Source organism: Capsicum annuum, chromosome 6 (assembly GCF_002878395.1).
Source record: "Capsicum annuum cultivar UCD-10X-F1 chromosome 6, UCD10Xv1.1, whole genome shotgun sequence".
NCBI classification, from domain to species: Eukaryota; Viridiplantae; Streptophyta; class Magnoliopsida; order Solanales; family Solanaceae; genus Capsicum; species Capsicum annuum.
Window position 1 is genome coordinate 204339224 of NC_061116.1, and position 20653 is coordinate 204359876.

Sequence of the window (20653 nt, forward strand, 5' to 3'; positions counted from 1 at the left end):
TGAAGTGATATATGTGTAGTACCATGTGAATCCATGTTAAATCCTTGAAATTATAAATGGGGATTTGAATTATGATTCCTACTTGTTGTATAGTGTTATGTCGATATACTATGCTCACCAAGTGTTTGATGAATTGCTCATATGAGATGATAATCATGACGCCTACTTGTTGTATAGTATTTTGTGCATATACTATGTTCACCAAGTGTTTGATGAACTGCTCATATGAGTTGATAATCATGATGTCTACTTGTTGTATAGTGTTATGTTCATATACTATGCTTACCAAGGGTTTGATGAATTTATCTTCTCTTTTCAACTTCACTATTCTTATTAGATTTTAGAACGTCTTTCTCTATCTCTCCCTAATGTCTTTCTCTATCTCGCTGGCGAAGTAGACACCGACATAATAACTCGCCGGCGACAGGTAAGTATGATACCCTCTCCCTCTCTCTCTTCATATATCCTTATATTCCCCTCTCTTTTTTCCTAAAGCTAGTTCGATCTCTCATCGGTGTGTGGGTTTATTTCTACTCTGGCAATGGGTAAATGGCGCCGACGACGAGAGAGAATCAGATCAAATAAAAAAAATAATAAGAAAGGAATCTTAACGAGAGAGAAGCAGATCTTGACCCCCTGACCAGATCTAACCCTGCGACCTTCTAGCGATATTCCGGCGACCAATTACTACTCTAATTTTTTGGATTTCAATGTAGCAAGCAGGACCTGAATACTTAAGCCACGTATTTGGGTGACTTCTAACCTCGGAACTTTATTTTATCATGATTTATTGTATCATGCCTATTCTGTTATCTTTACTGTTTATATTTTATGTGGGTTATTTTATGCGGGCTATCTGTTTTCGTATATTGGTGTCTAGCACCTACTGTTCTTGGAATTTTGCTACATTGTGTGCTTTATATTTTCCTTGTATAGTTATTGCGGTTTTTATCTTTCTTTGTGCTTTCTGTTGAGGTGTCTTCTATTCCCTGTTGTTGCTTTATTACAATTGTTGCCTATATTTTGTAGAGTTGTGGTTGTGGGCATTGATGGTAGGTTAGGGTCATGTCCGAGGGGGTTAGGACGAGGGGCTGTTTTGGGAGTGGGGGAGGGGGGAAGGGAGGGGGTAGGATCGGGGGCTAAGTCTGGTGTTAGGAGTGGTAGAGGTAGACATATTGCTAGAGTTGATAGGCTGAGGGTTGGTTCTTAGAATATTGGGACCCTTTAGGGTAAGTCTATAGAGCTAGTGAAGATTCTTAGAAAGAGGAGGATTAATATTATGTGTGTACAGGAGACAAAGTGGGTAGGGTCTAAGGCTAGGGATGTAGATGGTTACAACCTTTGCTACTCTAGTAGCGAGAGGCATAGGAATGGAGTTGGCATCCTAGTGGATGAAAATCTTAGAGGGCAGGTAGTGGAGGTTAAGAGGATCAATGATAGGTTGATATCTGCTGAGTTGGCATTTGAGGGGTTTACCCTAAACGTGTGTAGTGTTTATGTGCCGCAGGTAGGCTTGTATGGGGAGGAGAAGAGGCGATTTAGGGAGGCTTTGGATAAGGTGGTGAGAGGAGTGCCTAGTTCTGAGAAGATTGTAATAGCAAGAGACTTCAATGGGCACATTGGGGCGTTACCGGTTGGCTTTGACGATGTGCATGGTGGTTTTGGTTTTGGGGAGAAAAATGAAGAGGGAGGAGCGGCTCTGTTGGATTTTGCGAGGTCCTTTGGATTGGTAGTGGTGAATTCGAGCTTCCCAAAGAAGGAGGATCACCTGATCACCTTTTGAAGCATAATAGCCAAGATCCAAATTGACTTTTTACTGCTTAGGAAAGAGGATAGGGTATTGTGTAAGGACTGTAAATTCATCCCAAGTAAGAATCTTTCGACCCAACATAGGTTGTAGTAATGGACTTGGGTATTAAGAAGGATAAGAAGAGAAAGGGTGAAGAGGGTAGATCTAGAATTAAGTGGGTCGGCTTAACACCGGTGAATGCGCGGATGATAGAGGAGAAGGTGACTGGAATAGGGGTGTGGGAGTGTAGGGGGGACATAGATGGTATGTAGGATAGGGTGGCTAGGTGCATTAAGGAGTCTACTAGTTAGGTATTGAGTATTTCCCGGGGCCGGGTTGGCCATCGTCAGGGGGATTGATGGTGGAATGAAATAGTTAAGAAAAAGTAGAGACTAAGAAGGGAGTGCATGCCAAGTTGGTTGAGAGTAAGGATGAAGATGAGAAATAGTCTAATAGGGAGGAGTACAAGATAGCTAGGAAGGAGGCTAATTTTGCAATTACGGCAGCTAAGACGGCAGCGTTCGAGAGCTTATATGCGGGGTTGGAGGAGAAATAATGGGAAAAAATGTCGTTTAGGCTTGCTAAGGCTAGGGAGAGAAAGGGTCGTGACCTCAACTAGGTGAAGTCCATTAAGGGGGAGGATAGTAGAGTGCTGGTGGAGGACGGTCTTATTAAAAAGAGATGGTAGTCGTACTTTGATAGGTTATTGAATGAGAAAGGGGATAGAGTTATTGTATTAGGGGATATGAAGCACTCAGAGAAGTGTCATGACTATAGTTATTATAGACTCTTTAAGGTAGAGGAGGTCAGAGAGGCTGTTCGCAGGATGCGTAGGGGTAGGGCCACAGGGCCTGATGAGATTCCTATGGATTTTTGAAAGCTTTCTGGCGAGGATGGCTTATGGTGGTTGACTGAATTGCTTAACGATATTTTCAAGTCAGCAAAAATGCCCGAGGCCTGGAGATGGAGTACTATGATCCCTCTATATAAGAACAAGGGTGACATTTAGAGTTGTAATAACTATAGGGTTATTAAGTTATTGAGCCACACTATAAAGATTTGGGAAAAAGTGGTCGAGTTAAGGTTGAGGAGGATTGTGTCTATCTCAAAGAACCAGTTTGGATTTATGCCCGGACGCTCGACGACGGAGGCAATCCACCTGGTGCAGAGACTGGTAGAGCAGTATAGGGAAAGGAAGAAGGATCTGCACAGAGTGTTTATCGACTTGGAGAAGGCGTATGACAAAGTCCTTAGGGAGGTTCTTTGGAGATGTTTGGAGGTAAGTGGGGTCTTAATGGCTTATATCAGAGCGATCAAGGACATGTATGATGGAGTTAAGACCCAGGTGAGGACGGCGGGAGGAGATTCAGAGTATTTCCCTGTCTTGACAGGGTTGCACCAGGGATCTACTCTTAGCCCATTTTTGTTTGCTTTCGTGATGGATGTGTTGATGCGGAGTATCCAAGGAGAGGTGCCTTGGTATATACTTTTTGTAGATGGTGTAGTTTTTATCGATGAGATACGGGGAGGTGTGAATGATAAATTAGAGGTATGGAGACAGACCCTTGATTCTAAGGGGTTCAGGTTGAGTAGGAGCAAGACAGAATATTTGGAATGCAAATTTAATGGCTTGAGGCAGAAAAACGAGGTGGTTGTAAGGTTGGATTCCCAGGTGGTGTATAAAAGGGATAGTTTCAAATATTTTAGGTCTATGATTCAGGGGAATATTGATATTGATGAGGATGTCTCCCACTGTATTAGGGTGGGATGAATGAAGTGAAAGCTTGCCTCGGGGGTGTTATGTGATAAGAAGGTGCTGCCAAAGCTTAAAGGAAAAATCTACAGGGTGGCAGTCCGTCCGTCCATGCTGTATGTAGCGGAGTGTTGGCCAGTCAAGAACTCTTACATTCAAAAATTGAAGGTGCCGGAAATACGGATGTTGTGTTGGATATGTGGGCTTACCAGGGGTGATCGAGTTCAGAATGAGATTATTTGGGATAAGGTTAGAGTGACTTCGGTGGAGGACAAGATGTGAAAGTCCGGCTAAGATGGTTCGGTCACGTGATGAGGAGAGGCACGGATGCACCGGTTCGTAGATGTGAGAGGCTAGTTTTGGATGGTTTCAGGCGGGGTAGGGGTAGGCTGAAAAGATATTGGAGAGAGGTGATAGGGGAAATAGTGCAGTTACAACTGAGGACATGACCCTAGATAGGAAGATCTGGTGGAAGAGAATTAGGATAGAAGGCCAGTGCCTGTTTGGGTCATTGGGGTAGGGCATTACTTGGTAGGTGTATTATTCTTGTTATGCCACCTTGTTGCATGCTTTATAACGAATTTGTTTACTATTCCTTGTTTATTTTTCCTTGTGGGTGGCGTATTTAGATCTGGTTATCTTATTCCATGCTTTTTACGAATTTACTTATTATTTCTTGTCTTGAACCGGGGGTCTATAGAAAATATCCTTGCTACCTCTCCGAAGGTAGTGGTATGGACTGCATACATCTTACCCTCCTCATACCCCACTATGTGGGAATACACTGGGTTTTTTGTTGTTGTTGCACATGATTATGCCTTTCAAGTTTAATCAAACATCACAAGCATACAACAAGATAAAAATAACAGCGATACAACAACCAAAAAAGAAAAGTACATTAACCAACAACGACCACCCCCCTTCCCAGCACTACCAACCAATCTAAACTACTCTTCTAACTACAGCCTATGACCTGACTGCACCCCTTAGTCCTCTACCCTAATACTCTTTCTCCAAACCTTCCTATCGAGGGTCATGTCTTCAGTGAGCCGTAATTGCTCCATTTTACATTTAATCACGTTCAGTATTTCTTCGGTCTACTCCTACCCCCTTGAAACTATCCAAGACCAACCTCTCACACTAACGAATTAGGGCATCCGTTCCCCTTCTCATCATATGCCCAAACCATCTCAACCTCACTTCCTGAATCCTATCCTCCACCGACGCCACTCTCACCTTCTCCCAAATAATCTCATTCCTAACCCTGTCAGCCCTAGTGAATCCACACATCCAACACAACATCCTCATTTCACCCACCTTCAACTTCTGGACGTAAGAATTCTTAACAGGCCAACACTCGGTACCATACAACATAGTCGGTCGGACTGCAACTCTGTAGAATTTGTCCTTAAGCTAAGAAGTCACCTTCTTATCGCATAAAATTCCCGAGTTGAGCCACCATTTCAACCAACCTTCCCCAATACGGTGAGAGACATCCTCATCAATCTCTCCGTTTCCCTGAATCATAGACCCAAGGTACTTAAAACTATCTCTCTTACAAACCACCTGAGACTCTAACTTCCCTACCACCTTGTCCTCTTGCCTCGAATTACTAAACTTGCACTCCAAATATACCGTCTTGGTCCTAATCAACTTGAATCCTTTAGCTTCCAGGTTTCATCTATAAACCTCCAAATTATCACTAACACCTCTCCGTGACTCATCAATCAAAAATACATCATCCGAAAAAAGCATACACCAAGGCACCTCACCTTAAATACTCCGTGTCAGCATATCCATCACCACGGCGAATAAAAATGGATTAAGAGTCGATCCCTACTGCAACCTTGTCAATACCAAGAAATACTCAGAATCTCCTCCTACAGTTCTTACTCGAGTATTTCCCCCTCGTACACATCCCTAATCGAATGAATGTACACCACAGGGACCCCCCACCTCCAAACATCTCCAACGAACCTCGTTGGGGACTTTGTCATATGCCTTCTCCAAGTCAATAAACACCATGTGCAGTTCCATCTTCCTCTCTCTATACTGCTCAACCAATCTCCGCACTAGAAGAATTGCCTCAGTTGTCGAGCGACCAGGCATAAAACCAAATTGGTTCTCTGAAATAGACACTGTCTTTCTCAGCCTCCGCTCCACCACTCTCTCCTAAATCTTTATCGTGTGACTCAACAACTTAATACCACGGTAGTTGTTGCAACTTTGAATGTCACCCTTGTTCTTATATAAAGGAATCATAGTTCTCCATCTCCAAACCTTGAGCATCTTAGCGGACTTGAAAATGTTTTTTAACAAATCGGTCAGCCACCTTAACCCTGCCCCACTAGCAAACTTCCAAAAATCTAATGGAATATCATTGGGCCCTGTTGCCCTGCCTCTTCGCATCTTGCAAATAGCCTCACAGACCTCCTCCACCTTAAAACACCGACAATAGCCAAAATCGCGACATTCTTCGGTGTGCTCCAACTCCCCTAACACAATGTCTCTGTCCCCCTCATCATTTAGCAGTTTATGAAAATACAACTGTCATCGCTTCTTAATAAGAATGCCTTCCACCAAAACTCTGTCATCCTCCCCCTTAATGCACTTAACTTGGTCCAGATCCCGACCCTTACGCTCCCTAGCTTTGGCAAGCCTATACATCCTCTTTTCCCCGCCTTTATCCTTTAATCATGCATACAATCTCTCAAACATTGTTGTCTTAACAGCGGTGACTGCTAACTTAGCCTCTTTTCTAGCTAAAACTTGTACTCCTCCCTGCTCACCCTTCTCTTCTCTTCGTCCTTACTCTCAACCAACTTAACGTAAGTCGCCTTTTTTGACTCCACTTTTTTCTTAACTTCATCATTCCACCACCAATTCCCCTGATGCCGGCCAGACCAGTGTCTCGAGACATCCAAAACCTCTCTAGTCATCTTCTAGATGTAGCCCGCAACCGCATCCCACATACTATCCACGTCCCCCCTACATTCCCAAGCCCCCATCCCTTCTAAATTTTCCCCGATCTCCGTAGCACTAACCGGGGTATTTAATACCCAATAATTTAGCTGATTACCTAGAGCCAGTGTCAGTTTCAAGATAGTCTCAGTCATGCCACAATCAGTAGAACTCAGTCAGTTACAGAACTCAAGAAAACTCAGTAAACTCAGTATCAGTCCAGTTCAGTTCAGTATACTCAGTTCAGTGTCTATTCAGTTAGAAGTAGGATTCAACACCAAGTGAACCCAAGGATGGGGGCTCACCTGCCAGTAGAGGGTGTGATTCTTAGAAGCAAATCCTTGCATTCTAGAACTACATAACCAGCGTAAGTTGAGACATCAAACCTGCTAGTTGAGGGTTGATGAGGTGTTTTAACCTGTCAGTGGAAGGTTCCACCTTTCTCATTAGAGTACCTGTCAAATGAGGATAACTCTCAGCTTGTCTTTACCCGTGGCAAGGTATTGGCACCCTTCCGACTAGGATTATAGGTTGGACCCCAAATATATTTAGAAAAAGGCACATGTCGGTTAGATGATTATCTCCCACAGTCTTAGTTTCTATCTCAGATTCAGGACTGTCAGATACATTCAATCAGCTCAGTATAGAACTCAGATTAGTTTTACAGAATCAGTACTAGGGGTGGGCATGGTATGGTATGGTATGATATTTTAAATTTCAGTACGGTAACTTCTGTTTTCGGTATCTAAAAGAACAATACCATTACCATACCAAATTAGTTCAGTATGGTTCGGTAAATTCGGTTTTGGTATTTTACGGTATGGTAATTCGGTAACCATACTTATATTTTATTTTGACTTATATATATTCATATAAAAAACTTTAACTTTAAACTTTGAAAATGTCTCAATCATATTAGGCTAACAACTATCTTTGTTAATCAATTACATAAAAAGAATATTTCAATCACGATTGAGTAGTCCAAGATGCAAACTTTGAATAATATTACCTAAACTTTAGCATAGTACTCATAAATAATAAGTTTCCTAAAAAATTTATTTTTAAATAAAAGTTACTTTTATGTTCAATTGGCTAATGGATGATATACAAATATATTTAATAATCTTAAATATAATATATATGAATATATTATTAAAGAACTTCGGTGCGGTATGCGATATTTCGGTATTTATTGCATAAATACCAAATATCATACCATATACAAAAATAATTAAAACTCTTACCAAATACCATAACATTCATACCGCGGTATAAAAAATTTCGATTTCGGTATGGTATTCGGTATACACCATACCATGCCCACCCCTAATCAGTACTGTCAGATACAGTTACTCAGTTATCAATAGTACAACATCAGTACACTCAGATATCAGTTAGATAGTAATCAGAAACTCAGTATCCAGTGCTATCACGACCTCAGTTATAGTTTACGTATTCATGCATGTACTCTCATTCAATTATACTCATGTCATTCAGTTAGTATTGTTCATGCATATGAACCCATGCATTCAGCCTACCTCACTTTGCATACCAGTACATTCAAAGTACTGACGCATACTCTTCCCTTGCACTATGATGTTTTATATCATAGGTTCAGACGCACGGACTCCCGATCATACTTAGCATATCAGATTCCTCAGCAGTCAGCGTTAGCGGTGAGTCCTCATAGTTTGAGGACATGATTATTATTTTAGTTTATTTCCAGTAGTTGGAGTTAGTTGGAGACTTATCCCATCAACTTCATATTTCAGACAGTTTTGAGGCTTACAGATTAGAGTATTTTCAGACAGTTGTTTAGTTTTAGTATTGATGTTTAAGTTTTGGTATTGAGATATGGCAAGTTTCTGCCTAATTTTCTGCATATCACAGTATTATTATTCAGTTATTGCAACAGGTACCAATCATGAATTAGTTTGTGATCCTTCGAAATTATGAGCACCGTGTAACATCCGAGTTGCAGACTCAGGGCATTACAATCCATAACAGTTCTTCAACCACAATAACACCCTTTTGAGGACCTGCGATTAACTTTTGTCTTCGTTTTATAAAGTTCTGGAGATATATTTATTATATTAAAAATGGAAGTCTGCACGACTTTTACACGAACGACTTTTACACGAATCCCATAGCTAGTACCTGCAATTTTTTAAGAATACATCGTGTGGTTTTGAAAGTTAAAATGCATCTTGCAACCACTAAGATAAAACAAAGAGGAAAGTCATTGATCAGTTATATATCTTTTCGTCTTGAAGACCATTCGTTTGAATAATTTTGCTCAAGAGATGAAACCAAATATCATATTGAAAATCATCAGGCTTCTTTCATAAATTAATATAAACCATCCATTTTCCATTTCTGAACTAAAGACTTCTTTCTAGACAGAAAGAGAAGAGTTGGTAATTCGTATCCTATGCAATCAGTCATCACAAAAGTTAGCAGGAACGCAAGATAAACCAAAAGCACTTACCTACAGTCAAAGAATTTGGGAGCGGATGTGTGAAGAGAATTACAGTTGCGAAGAAAATCAGGAATGAACTTCTGTCATTTACATACATTTTATGGTCCGTGTGATACTATTTCGTCACAGAAGAAATAGAATCGATTTTAGAAAGTAGCAAGGCAATCAGAAAGCAGCTACTTGACTAATTCACAATTAGGAACAAAGCGCTAGCTTATAAAATGTAGTTCAAAAGGTTTCACTGTATACAGGAGCTCTACGAATTCATACTTCTAAATATCTTCTCGCCTCAACACATTAAGGAGCAAGCTTAGTCAAGAATTTAATGAAACAGTCATAACAATGCACATGAATTCAAAAGAGGGGTTGACTGCAGAAGATCATTTTTCTAGCTAAATAAAGGTGAAAAGCTTATTCATTAATCTAAAATTTTAAGCTTCCAAGCAATGTAATCCGCCATCCCATCAAGTGAAAAATAAATTTGACTCACGCAAAGAATTTGTAAACAGAGGAAAAACTTTAAAGTAGCAACAATAGAGAATAGAATCAAGTAAATGCTGACAAGCTTAACAGCAAAGTGATAACATGAGTCACTATTAACTTTACTTCCTTTTAGAGCCTTCTCTTTTACTGCAAACTCTTTGTTCAGCTTGGAAATATCAAAAGACAAAAGCAGATAGCACCAAAAAACTTCTCCCGTGTCTTCTACCACTTTTCATATGGGTCATCCTTTGACATTTGCCAAACAGAATTTTATCACCGATCCAACCGTCCAATCTCAAACTCTGTCAAAAAGGCAAAATATCTATAGACCCAACAACATTGCGCATGCAGTTGCCTATCTTCTACTTGCTACAAATCAGGAACAAGATAGAGAAAATGTAAAGAGTCCTGGAAAGAAGGTGAAGAATAGTTCCAAACAGAAATAGACTGCAAACTATATTATATTATATAGACACACACTTGGTATTTGTCAACCAATTGCAAGAAAAAGATGGTAGAGTAACTGAATCCTATTTACTACTGTTTTACTAACTGATCCTATTGAGCATTAATCAAATTTAAAACATAACCAGGATAAATATTTCAATTACGCTTTAGCCTAGTTACATAGAAATATTCAGCTAGGACATTTCTTCTGGGAAGTATTTGATACTGCTGCATAATCAACTGCAGTAACAGCCCTGAGTGTTATCCTTTGCCTTTTCTCATCGGTGTGAGGAACCCATGTAGCTTCCCTTAAATTTCATTTGATAGCCACAAACTGTTGAGAGTTGTGGCATAAAACAAGCACAAAAAAGCAAGGTTCAGCTCATCGTTTAACTCTTCTCAATTTGTAAGCTGAGAGCGTACATCATTTGTTCTTACATACAGTATCAAGACAGCTACTGAATATGTTCCTGAAATTCCTTAAATAAAACACAATCAGCTCTAAAGGGAAAAGATCAGAATTTGATCAAAACATGAAATAAAGAATTATTTCCTTACAAAGTTACTGAACTCCCACACGCTTAGAAGTTGCATCAATTTTCAATCAGTCTTCTCAATTCGTAAGCCGGGAGCGTACATCAGTTGTTTTTACATTCAGAATTTGATCAAAACATGAAATAAAGAACTATTTCATTACAAAGTTACTGAAGTTCCTACATGCTTAGAAGTTGAATAAATTTTCCATCAGTCTACTCAATTTGTAAGCCGAGAGTGTACATCACTTGTTACTTACATCCAGTAGCAAGATAGCTGCTGAATATGTTCCCCAAATTCCTTAAATAAGACTTGAAGAAAACATAATCAGCTCTAAAGGGGAATAGAGCAGAAAAACAAAAGGAATACATGGTGTTCCACCATCCTGCTCTGCATTGTTTTTGTGCAATGTAAAGAAATAATTAGCATACTTTGAAGGAATTAGGAAGTTGGTGCACAAGTTCAAATACTTTGACAGATACAGTCTTACGCATAGCTGATAAGTGATTTCACTAACCCACAGGCAGAGAAGGTACATAAGCAAACACATACTTGTTTAACCAACAACAACAACATATCCAATATAATCTCACCCTGGGTTCTGAAGTGGATAAAATGTACGCAGTTGGCAGTCCTTACCCCTAACTCGGAAGTGAGGCAAGGAGGTTGTTGCCGATAGACACCCGGCTCACGATAAAAAACAATCTAGATAGAGACATAAGATAAGAACAAGAAGCAGTAGGCGCAGAACAACAGCTAATTACAGAAATAAGCTTACCACAAAATAATACTATAATTGAACTATCCGAAATAACAAACATCACCAAAACCCCAAGACTAAACAACTACAAGCAAAGTACTACTACTGGCACATATAACAAAACAAAGCGCGCCTACCTACTAGTAGGAGCGCTGATACCTATTAAACATCTACCTTATTTAACCGAAGAAGATTTATTCTAAAGTTATTAACCATCTACCAAGAAAGACTTATTCTAAAGTTACAACACCAGAACCAGAATGACGACTAGAATGACAAAACCCACACTAGAAGTCTGCATCAACATCTCGGGTATTAACATCCGGGATAAACCAACTGCTAGCCGGTGAAATAGTCTCTAACTTAATAATATCAAGTTCTTTGTAGTCAAAGATGCCCATATCATGGCCTCCGAAATTGTATTCCCATAGGTATTTTTGATCAGCAAAGTAAATAGAACCAGACCTCAATTCAGGAAATTCTGTGGTTGAGAGAACAAAGCTTCGATTTATGCCAACGAATAATGCATGATTGCCAATGTCATCCAAGTGTTGAAGCTTCACATTATGATTATTTATGAAATTAACCTTAAAAACATCAAAAGACAGTGTGTTGTGGTAAATGATATCAGAATCTTCAATATCTGGCACAGCCGTCACTGTCTTGTAATAAGGATCTTCAATATCTGGCACACCGAGAGTATAGTTGAGAGTGTCTCCAATACCGTGGCGCAATACAATAAAAAGTTCTTGATCTTGATGGTCGTACGCCAAGTGTATCTTTTGGGTGTAAAGTGGCCCATCCCAATCTAGTGGATTGAGATAACGAGGAGGCCAATCACATATATCTCTCAAAATTTGAGACTTACCCTTAATGTGAAACCTCTTAATTGGATCGCTATGGAGATCCCAAGCTTCAAGGTTCAGCCATGCGTCGCTGACGGTGTAAAATAGTTTCTTTCCACTGTGATAAACAATTTGATGGTAATACATAAAGGGAGAATGAAGGGGAATCCAGCAATTGGGATGATCATCATCATCTAGTCGTGTTCTTTTTTTCCTGCAGAAGCAGAGTTTCTGGGTTTGACCGTAAATGGCCACAGCTATGCAATCATCATCCATAGGAGATGACGAGAGAACCACATCAGAGATGAGGGGAATATCAGGGGTGTCGCGGCCTAAACCTGGGATTTCGCTGCTGAAATCTGAAATAATGCGTCCGACTAAACCAGATTGGCTATTCCGAATGACGCACTCAACAGAAGGAATTTGCTTCAACAGACAGAAGGTTGATTTTTTTGCCAGAAAGTGGGTTAAATAGAAAAAGTTGACAATCTTTACGACTTAAATAACCCAACCATCCCTGAACTGATTGTTCGAAAAAACGACAATAAAATTGAGGTGGCGGATCACCACTTTCCACTGACACCTCTTTCACATCTTTCTCCAACAGACTGTATAATCTGTTGACGGTGCACTTCGGAGCCAGTATCAATAAAGGAAGCTGCTTGATTGGTTTGCTAATTTCTGTACTTGCTCTGATTGTTTCCATTGGACGAGAAAGACATGCGATCAATGAAGAGCTCACCGAAGATGGATTCAAATTCTTTGAGGGATGAAGACGAATAGATCTCGCCAAAGATGAATTCTTTGAGGGATGAAAACCAATAGATAATCTCGTCAAAGACGAATTCTTCAAGGGATGAAAAAAACCAATAGATCTCGCCACAGATAAATTCTTTGGAGGGTGAACACCAATAGAATTTGCCTTTTTTGAGAGGGAAAAATCAGTTGATGTCGCCGTAGGCGGATTGTTTGAGAGAAGAACCCCATAGAATGAAGGAATTGTATGAGAGGCTAAACCCAAAAGGATGATTTATAATGCGCAAAATTCAAAAATAGCATACTTGAAAATAGCATATTTAAGAGCCTAATTATTGTTTTTACAGCAATAATTTCATAATTACATTTTATAGCAATTTATACTTTATATTTTTAAAAAATATTATTGTAAAAATACATATACAATAAAGTTACAGCCCTTAATTAACTGAAATTAGTTGACCTATATATTTATAGATTACTTTTCCATTTAAAACTCACAAAAAACGTGACTTCCGTTATATTTCTCTTCAAGTTTGAAATTCAAATTTCAATTTTTCCCATTAGCAATTCCATCCCAAAACTCGCTAATCAGCTGCACATTTTCTTAGCAATTTATTCTAATCCAACCCTGTTTTGAAAATTCAACCATTGCTATTGCTGAATCAAATTGGACTGATTCTTCTTCGGAAATCAACAATAATTGCAAAACGATGTAGTAATTTGTTTGAACCAAATTCAATTATTGATTCTTCTGATCAATTTGTTTGAATTCAACTGTCAGTTGAAAATTCAACCATTACTACTGTTTAAGGTACGTAATCATTATTGTTGTTCAGTTTGATTTTCTTTTTAACCATTACTGATGTGCCTATCGAGTTTTTGTTTTCGTCGTTACTTTGTATGTGAAAAAAATTGTAAAAGAAATTCGAGTTAGAAGCATTTCAGCAATAAAATTGAACATATAGAAACAAAAAATTAGGAATTCAACTTGGTGTTGCAAATTTCATCTTAAAACTTGTTTGAAGTGTAAAAAAGTCAGTATTCGACTATTGTTTTGAGGATCGCTTGTTGTTATTTTGATTGTTTTAACAATTCTACAAATTCTGAAGCTTTGTTGTTTAATCATTTATGATCGAATTCAGCTGTTGAATTTGATGATATTTTATGAACACATATGAAAGTATAAATTATCTGCTCCAGATGTATTTTTGATCTGTTTAATGGTCACATTGCATATGTATTTTTTGATATGGTTAACGTTAATACTGCATATGTATTTTTGTGTTGTTGTCGGAATTTTAGACTATAACTATATATTTGGAAATACATTTTGTACCTGTTTTACTTCCGTTTGATTCAATAATTTTTGTATTTGGTTAAAAACTTTTTCTGTGTTTGTAATTTAGTTTATACAAATATTGTTTAAATGTATTTTTTACTGGTTGATGTTGGCTGAGTAACTTTGTTTGCACTTAAAGTTGTAAATTGTGTGTTAAAACAAGTAACATCTGACAAATATATATATTTGTTTATTTTTTGGTTAAATCAATTGGAGATGGGAAGCATACCGGTCCTTGTGAAGTACTCTGGTAGATGGACGTATGAAAAAAACTACGATGAATATGTCACTGATGCTATACTGTTGAGCACATCAGCAACATTCGTTGAGCTTCACGATGTTTTGGCATCTCACTTAAGTGTGGATTTAACCAGCAAACGTATTCTAGTGGAATATCAAATTAGTGCTAATGCAGGGCAGATAGAAATACATAATGATATGGGATTAAAGGTCTATATTGTTCAGAAAAAGCAGATACAAGACATGAATTGTCTTCCTTTATATGTAAGCATTTTGGAGAAAGTTGTAATGAGCAATTTCGTGAGTTCATCTATATGTGATGCTGAAAGAAGAAGTAATTGGAACAACTTGCAAACAGTGATAAATACAACAAATGAAGGAGCTTTGATGATTTCTAAAGATGCACAAGCATTAGATGTATTTGAGATGGATACTGTTGAGGTGATTATCTCAGACCCACATCACAAGCATGTTGAGGATGACCAGGTTTACTTGATAAAAAAAATTTTAAAGTCGGTCATGAATGACTATTCAATTAGGGAGAAGTTTCAAACGTGAAGTAAAAGGTCAAGTAAGAAAACGTACATACATTCTATATCACTCTAATCTTGTTTAATATTAGTTTGGATATGTATTTTGAATGAATTAAATTATGTTTGATACAGTTACACATTGTTTTGTAAATCAAGAAACTGTGAGTTTTTAATGCATGCTTCAGGCATTGGAAAAAGTGGAATGTTTAGAATAAGAAGATTCATACCTCAACATACTTGCCCGGTGAAGGACAAGATCTATCCAAAGGTGCATGCTACTAGTATGTTGATAGGTGGTATGGTTAATCAGAAATTCAAAAATCACAAACGAAAATATAGTGCGAAGGAAATCAAAAATGACATAAAGGAAGATTTCGGTATGAATTTGACATACACTTTATGTTGGAGGGCCAAGGAAAGATCGTTAGAAGAGTTGAGGGGTAAGCCATCAACATCTTATGGGAAACTGCCATCATACTTATATGTGCTGAATACTACCTATCCAGAGTCACATATAAGAATGAAGAAGATAGACGATAATGCGTTCTTGTATGTATTTATCACTCTATATGCATTCATTAAAGGATTCGATCATTGTAGACCAGTCGTAGCAGTTGATGCTAGTCATCTGAGAGGAATTTATACAGGGACATTTGTAACAGCATGTACAACGAACGGAGCAGGTTAGTATCATTTAATAGTAACTACATTATATAAATGGTTGTATTTTTTTTGTATTTCTGCAAATAACTTGAAAAATACATATCTTCACTTCATATATACATATCTGCATATAATTACATATATTTTCAAAGTTTCCTGAATGAAAGATGTAAAAATGTTTATGTTTGATAGTGAGGTGCATGTAGATTTTATTATATTTAATTGATACCATTTCAGGTACATAAAATATACAGTTTTGTTTATCTGTTTTTTTAATAAATACATATGTAGTTCCTATATGTATTTATATCGGCATGAGCAGAATTTTTTTATATATGCAAGCCATATATTTTCTTTAGCATATGGTGTGCTTGATTCTGAAAATAATGAATTATGTATACAGGTTATATATTTTCTTTGGCATATGGTGTGCTTGATTCTGAAAATGATGCATACTGAATGTGGTTCTTCGAGAATTTAAAGAAAGCGTACGGAGAAAAACAACACATGTGTATTTTGTCTGATAGGAATCCAAGCATTATAAAGGCTGTTGGTAATGTGTACAAAGATGTTCCACATTATGAATGTATGTGGCATCTATGGGGAAATGTGAAAAAACTTTACAAAAAGTCACACGATGCATTGTCGGAGATCTTTTATACAATGGCTAAATCATATTCAAAGTTAGAATTTCACTTGTTAATGGAAAAAGTTGAGGCAGTTGATGTGTAATACTCCGAGAAATTTTTCGTTGAAATTTTGTGCGTAAACGTGTTGGGTTCTATCTTCTAAAATGAATTATAAATTTTTCGTGCGAATGTCTTAGATTATGACCCACCATTGCTTAGAGTATCGAATAAGCTTTCCAATGATATGTGGATCACCCAAAATGGACACCCGAGCGATGAGTTATGAACATTCCGATCGAACCGTGAATAGTAGTGAACAGTAAAACGTGCAGGAAAAAGTACTGAGGCCTGGCGTATTTTTTCTCCAACTTTAAACGAACATAACTCCTTGTACATAATGACCTGGGCGATCTACTATATATCAACGGAAAGCTCTGCGAGTCCTCTTTCCAATGAAATTAGTTTCATCCAATTTGTCTATTGGAGCAAAAAGTTATGTTCGATCTACTTCAGCCTACCAAAAGTAAATTTTTGGGTCCACTTCAAATGATCATAACTCCTCGTACACAATAATATGGGTGAGATACTATATATTAATGGAAATATATGAGAGTTCTCTTTCTAATGAAATTGGTTTCATCCAATTTGGATATCGGAGTAAAACATTATGGTTGATCTACTTCAGACTATCAAAACAGTCCACCAAAGGACAGATTCGAGAATTATTTAATTTTTAGGGGCGTTTTGGTCATTTCCCCTCACCCAAAACTCATCCAAACCCTATATTAAAGCCTATTAGAAGCATTATATGTTATATTTCATCAAATTCCCTCAAAAAGAAAACCCTAAGCTCCTACATCCAACTTCAAGAACCTCCAAGGTTCACTATTAATTCTGCAAATTTATTCAAGATTCCAAGTTTCTAGTTCAAGAACTCCAAGAACCATCATTCAAAGGCACGATCAACATCTCTAAAATGAGTATCGATCTAAAGTTCATCATTCAAGGTATGTGGGGTTTTTCAACAAGAACTCTCTTTCGTTCTTGTGCCCAAAAGTAATTTTCTTTACAAAGGCATGATTTTTATTTGATTTTTTTAATTTGAAGCATGAACCCATATCTTATGATGATTATTATGAAATCTTGATGTTTGTGATTTTGAAAGATGAATTTACATGTGTAGAGATATAAAGCATGAATCTTGAACGATAATTATCATGATTTTGATATTTGGGTCGTGAATCCCCATCGGAAATAATGTTTTCTTTTTGAGAAAGTGTGTGTTATAAGCACGTTGATGTTGAATATTTGAGATATTTTGAATGATTTGACCTTTTGGTCTTAATGGAGTTGTTTTGAACTAGAGTGTGAAAGAAATCCACAACGTGGTTGATTTTGATAGATATGAAGCATGATGGCTCCCGATGTATATTTATATATTACTGAAATTGTTTTGTTGTGGATTATCTTTGAAATGATTTGAGCTAAATCCGAGAGAAATCTTTAGCACCGAGTGGAAGGTATAAAGCGACTTTACTTCCCTAGAACTACGTGCCCTTGTAGGAGTGAGCCTGAGGCTGATTTATATAGTAATCACTAGTTTGTGTGGATTTGATATCGATAGTCCTACTCCAATGGCAAGGATAGGATGGATCTCCCCAATGTGGGTTGTACGTTGGACTCCATGTAGTTCACAACAAACGATAAGCTCTCACTCAGGGGATAGAAAATACTAATTCCTGAGTGCTTCTTCTATCAGCCTTCGCCTTCTTAGATTCGTCCATTTCTTATATTGCTGACGTGTGTAAACTGTGTCTTAGATGCAACCTCCCAAATCGATCAATTTCTTGCTTAACTTGCTTCAATTCTTCTTGCAAAAGTAAGCAAATCAAGCTTTTTCCCGACCCCCAAAGGATAATGGATTGAATTAGACAGGCATATATTTTCTTCAACATATAAATATAGTTCGTCTATAATTGACTCGGGGTCAATAGAAGTAGGACAGGTTTTCTAATGGGCCCAATACCCCGCTCAGGTATTGAGTCATCCTAGGCTTATACCTAAAATAAGGTTTTGGTTTCGTTCTATCCTAGGTGTCTAGAGTGGGTTTGAACACCGGTTCTCAAGCGGACAACTTGAGTTTGAAAATACGTACAGCCATCAGACGACTCACGTGCTAATAAGCCGTTCGTATTTCCAACACATTATTGGAATTGAACAATAGGGGCTAGGATATCCATGAAACCCCAAAACAATTTAAATAATGCAGAAATATGCCATGAGATGCGATAGTTAAACTTTACAGAATCGAAACATATAAACACATAAATAGTTAATCAAAAAACGAAATCAAACATTTGGTTAGAACCTAGTTCAAAAATCCCTTAGTGGAGTCGCCATTTTTGTTTTGCGGAGAAATTTTGACTTTTTGAGAAGAGTCGCCACTTAATTTTGAAACGGAATTAAGAAACCTTTAGAGATTACTTAAAACGATTCAAAATAGGAAAATCATTTTAAGTTAGAGATTCCGAGTAAGTGGTTCCTATTAACGTTTTAGGAAGGTGTTAGGCACCTAAAACGTCCGCTAACTTGCGGTTATCCGGACTGTTTGAAAACGTCTTTTGACTAATTTCAGAAAAAGATTGATTTGTCGAAAGTGATTGATTTTAGAAAACGATTTGTGTAAAATAGATTTAGGCAAATTATTAGAGGTAGAGGTATGGACTGCGTACATCTTACCCCCCCCCCCCCCCCCCAGACCCCACTAAGTGGGAATACACTGGGTTTGTTGTTGTTGTTGTATTAGAGATTTTAAACTAAGTCTAAACAAAATGAATAAGCAAGTAAACACATAAAAGGGGAAAGGGAAGAGAAAGTAAACGATTTAGGCCATCGAGTCCAAATCAACGAAACTTGTTCTAATCTAGTTGGTCTTTCGACCCACCTGTCCTAATCTAGTTTTTGAGTGTTTGGCTCGAGTCTCAACTCGAGTCTCGCTTCACCTGTATTAAATACAACTTTGGCTTCGAGACCCCAAATAAATGAATAAGTAAATGATTAAATGAATGAATAAGAAGAAGACAATAATAAAAATCGAGACTTTTCAAGTCTCTTAGTGACCTCATCAATGGGTTTTGACCCATTTTCCTTCTTCGTCTATCTTCTAGCACCCACACACCACGTAGTAGACCTTGGGTTTAAACTTCGAACTTGACTCGAAGGGGTGAGCCTCATTTAACCATCACGAAATGCAAGAGGAGATGAGTCAATTTAGACTCGAGACATTTTTTTGCATGCAAAGAAAAGATAAAGAAATTAATATATGTTCAAGGCATAAAAGTGACATATTTCAAAGTAAAAGAAACTATCAAGAACCAATTTTTGAATGACAAGAATAAGCACACTTGCACAAGAATGAGAGTCAACAAATAAAAATTGCAAAGCAAAGACACTCATTTACATGCCTCATGATTTATGTTCATATTAAGAATGAATAAAGGTAAAAGGAAGAAGGCCATATTCAATGAATTAATGCGAGAAACAACAATGTAAGCTTGCGAAAGTAAAGGGATGAGGCAACCAAAAAAATACTCATGATTTCTAGAATTGAACAAATATAGAGACCAATCCATATGACAAAAGAAAATAAAGTCTAACTTTTCAAGAAAAAGAATCTTTAAATTTCAAGTAAGGCGATACTAACGAAAATTCATACATATAAATTACAACCAATATCTTATTGAAAAACGTGTAACGATCTATGATTTTTATTTTTAAGAAATCGTTGATTCTCTTTTGATATTATGAATAAAAGAGAGACATGAATCAAATCTTTACACTCACAAAGAATACATATAACAATCCAAAGGGAGTAAGAAAATTAGAATAAAAGTTAGCATTTTCAAAAGTGAAATATTGTTTCACAATCATACTATGCATGACTCGAAAATATCTAAATAATTCTATTTAACCACAAAAATTCGAACTTTCTCATCATTTTGACAAATTTAAAAACATGAGAAAAAAAAAGAAAAAAAGATAAACATCGTGGATAAAAAATAAAGCTATCACTTCATCTCTTATACGAAGATTTTGGAGATCCCTTAAAATAATTAACAAACAAATGATAAATTCTTGATTTAATCAATTACTCTTTTTTATTAAGGCGAAACAAACAATAGTAACTATTTTTTCAACATAAAAAAAAATAACTTTACATGTTAAAACAAATATATCGGCCAACAATAAATTTAAACAAGGCATGAGTTCGCCTTTGAGCAAAGATCAAAACTTTATACATGACAATCAAAGAATAAGTCAAAAGACAAAACAATGAATATTAACCATTCTTTTCAATATAAAGAAAATAACTTTATATGCTAAAAACAAATATATCTACCAATAATGAGTTTAAACAAGACATGGGTATGTCTTTTCAA

At 37.2% G+C, this 20653-nt stretch overlaps 1 protein-coding gene across 1 annotated transcript; it reads left to right on the forward strand.

Moving 5' to 3' along the window:
• The first annotated feature begins 1279 nt into the window (after positions 1-1279).
• On the forward strand, positions 1280-1783 carry LOC107873999 (craniofacial development protein 2-like). Its single transcript, XM_016720907.2, has one exon. The coding sequence runs from the start codon at positions 1280-1282 to the stop codon at positions 1781-1783; it is 504 nt and encodes a 167-aa protein (XP_016576393.2).
• The last annotated feature ends 18870 nt before the right edge of the window (positions 1784-20653 follow it).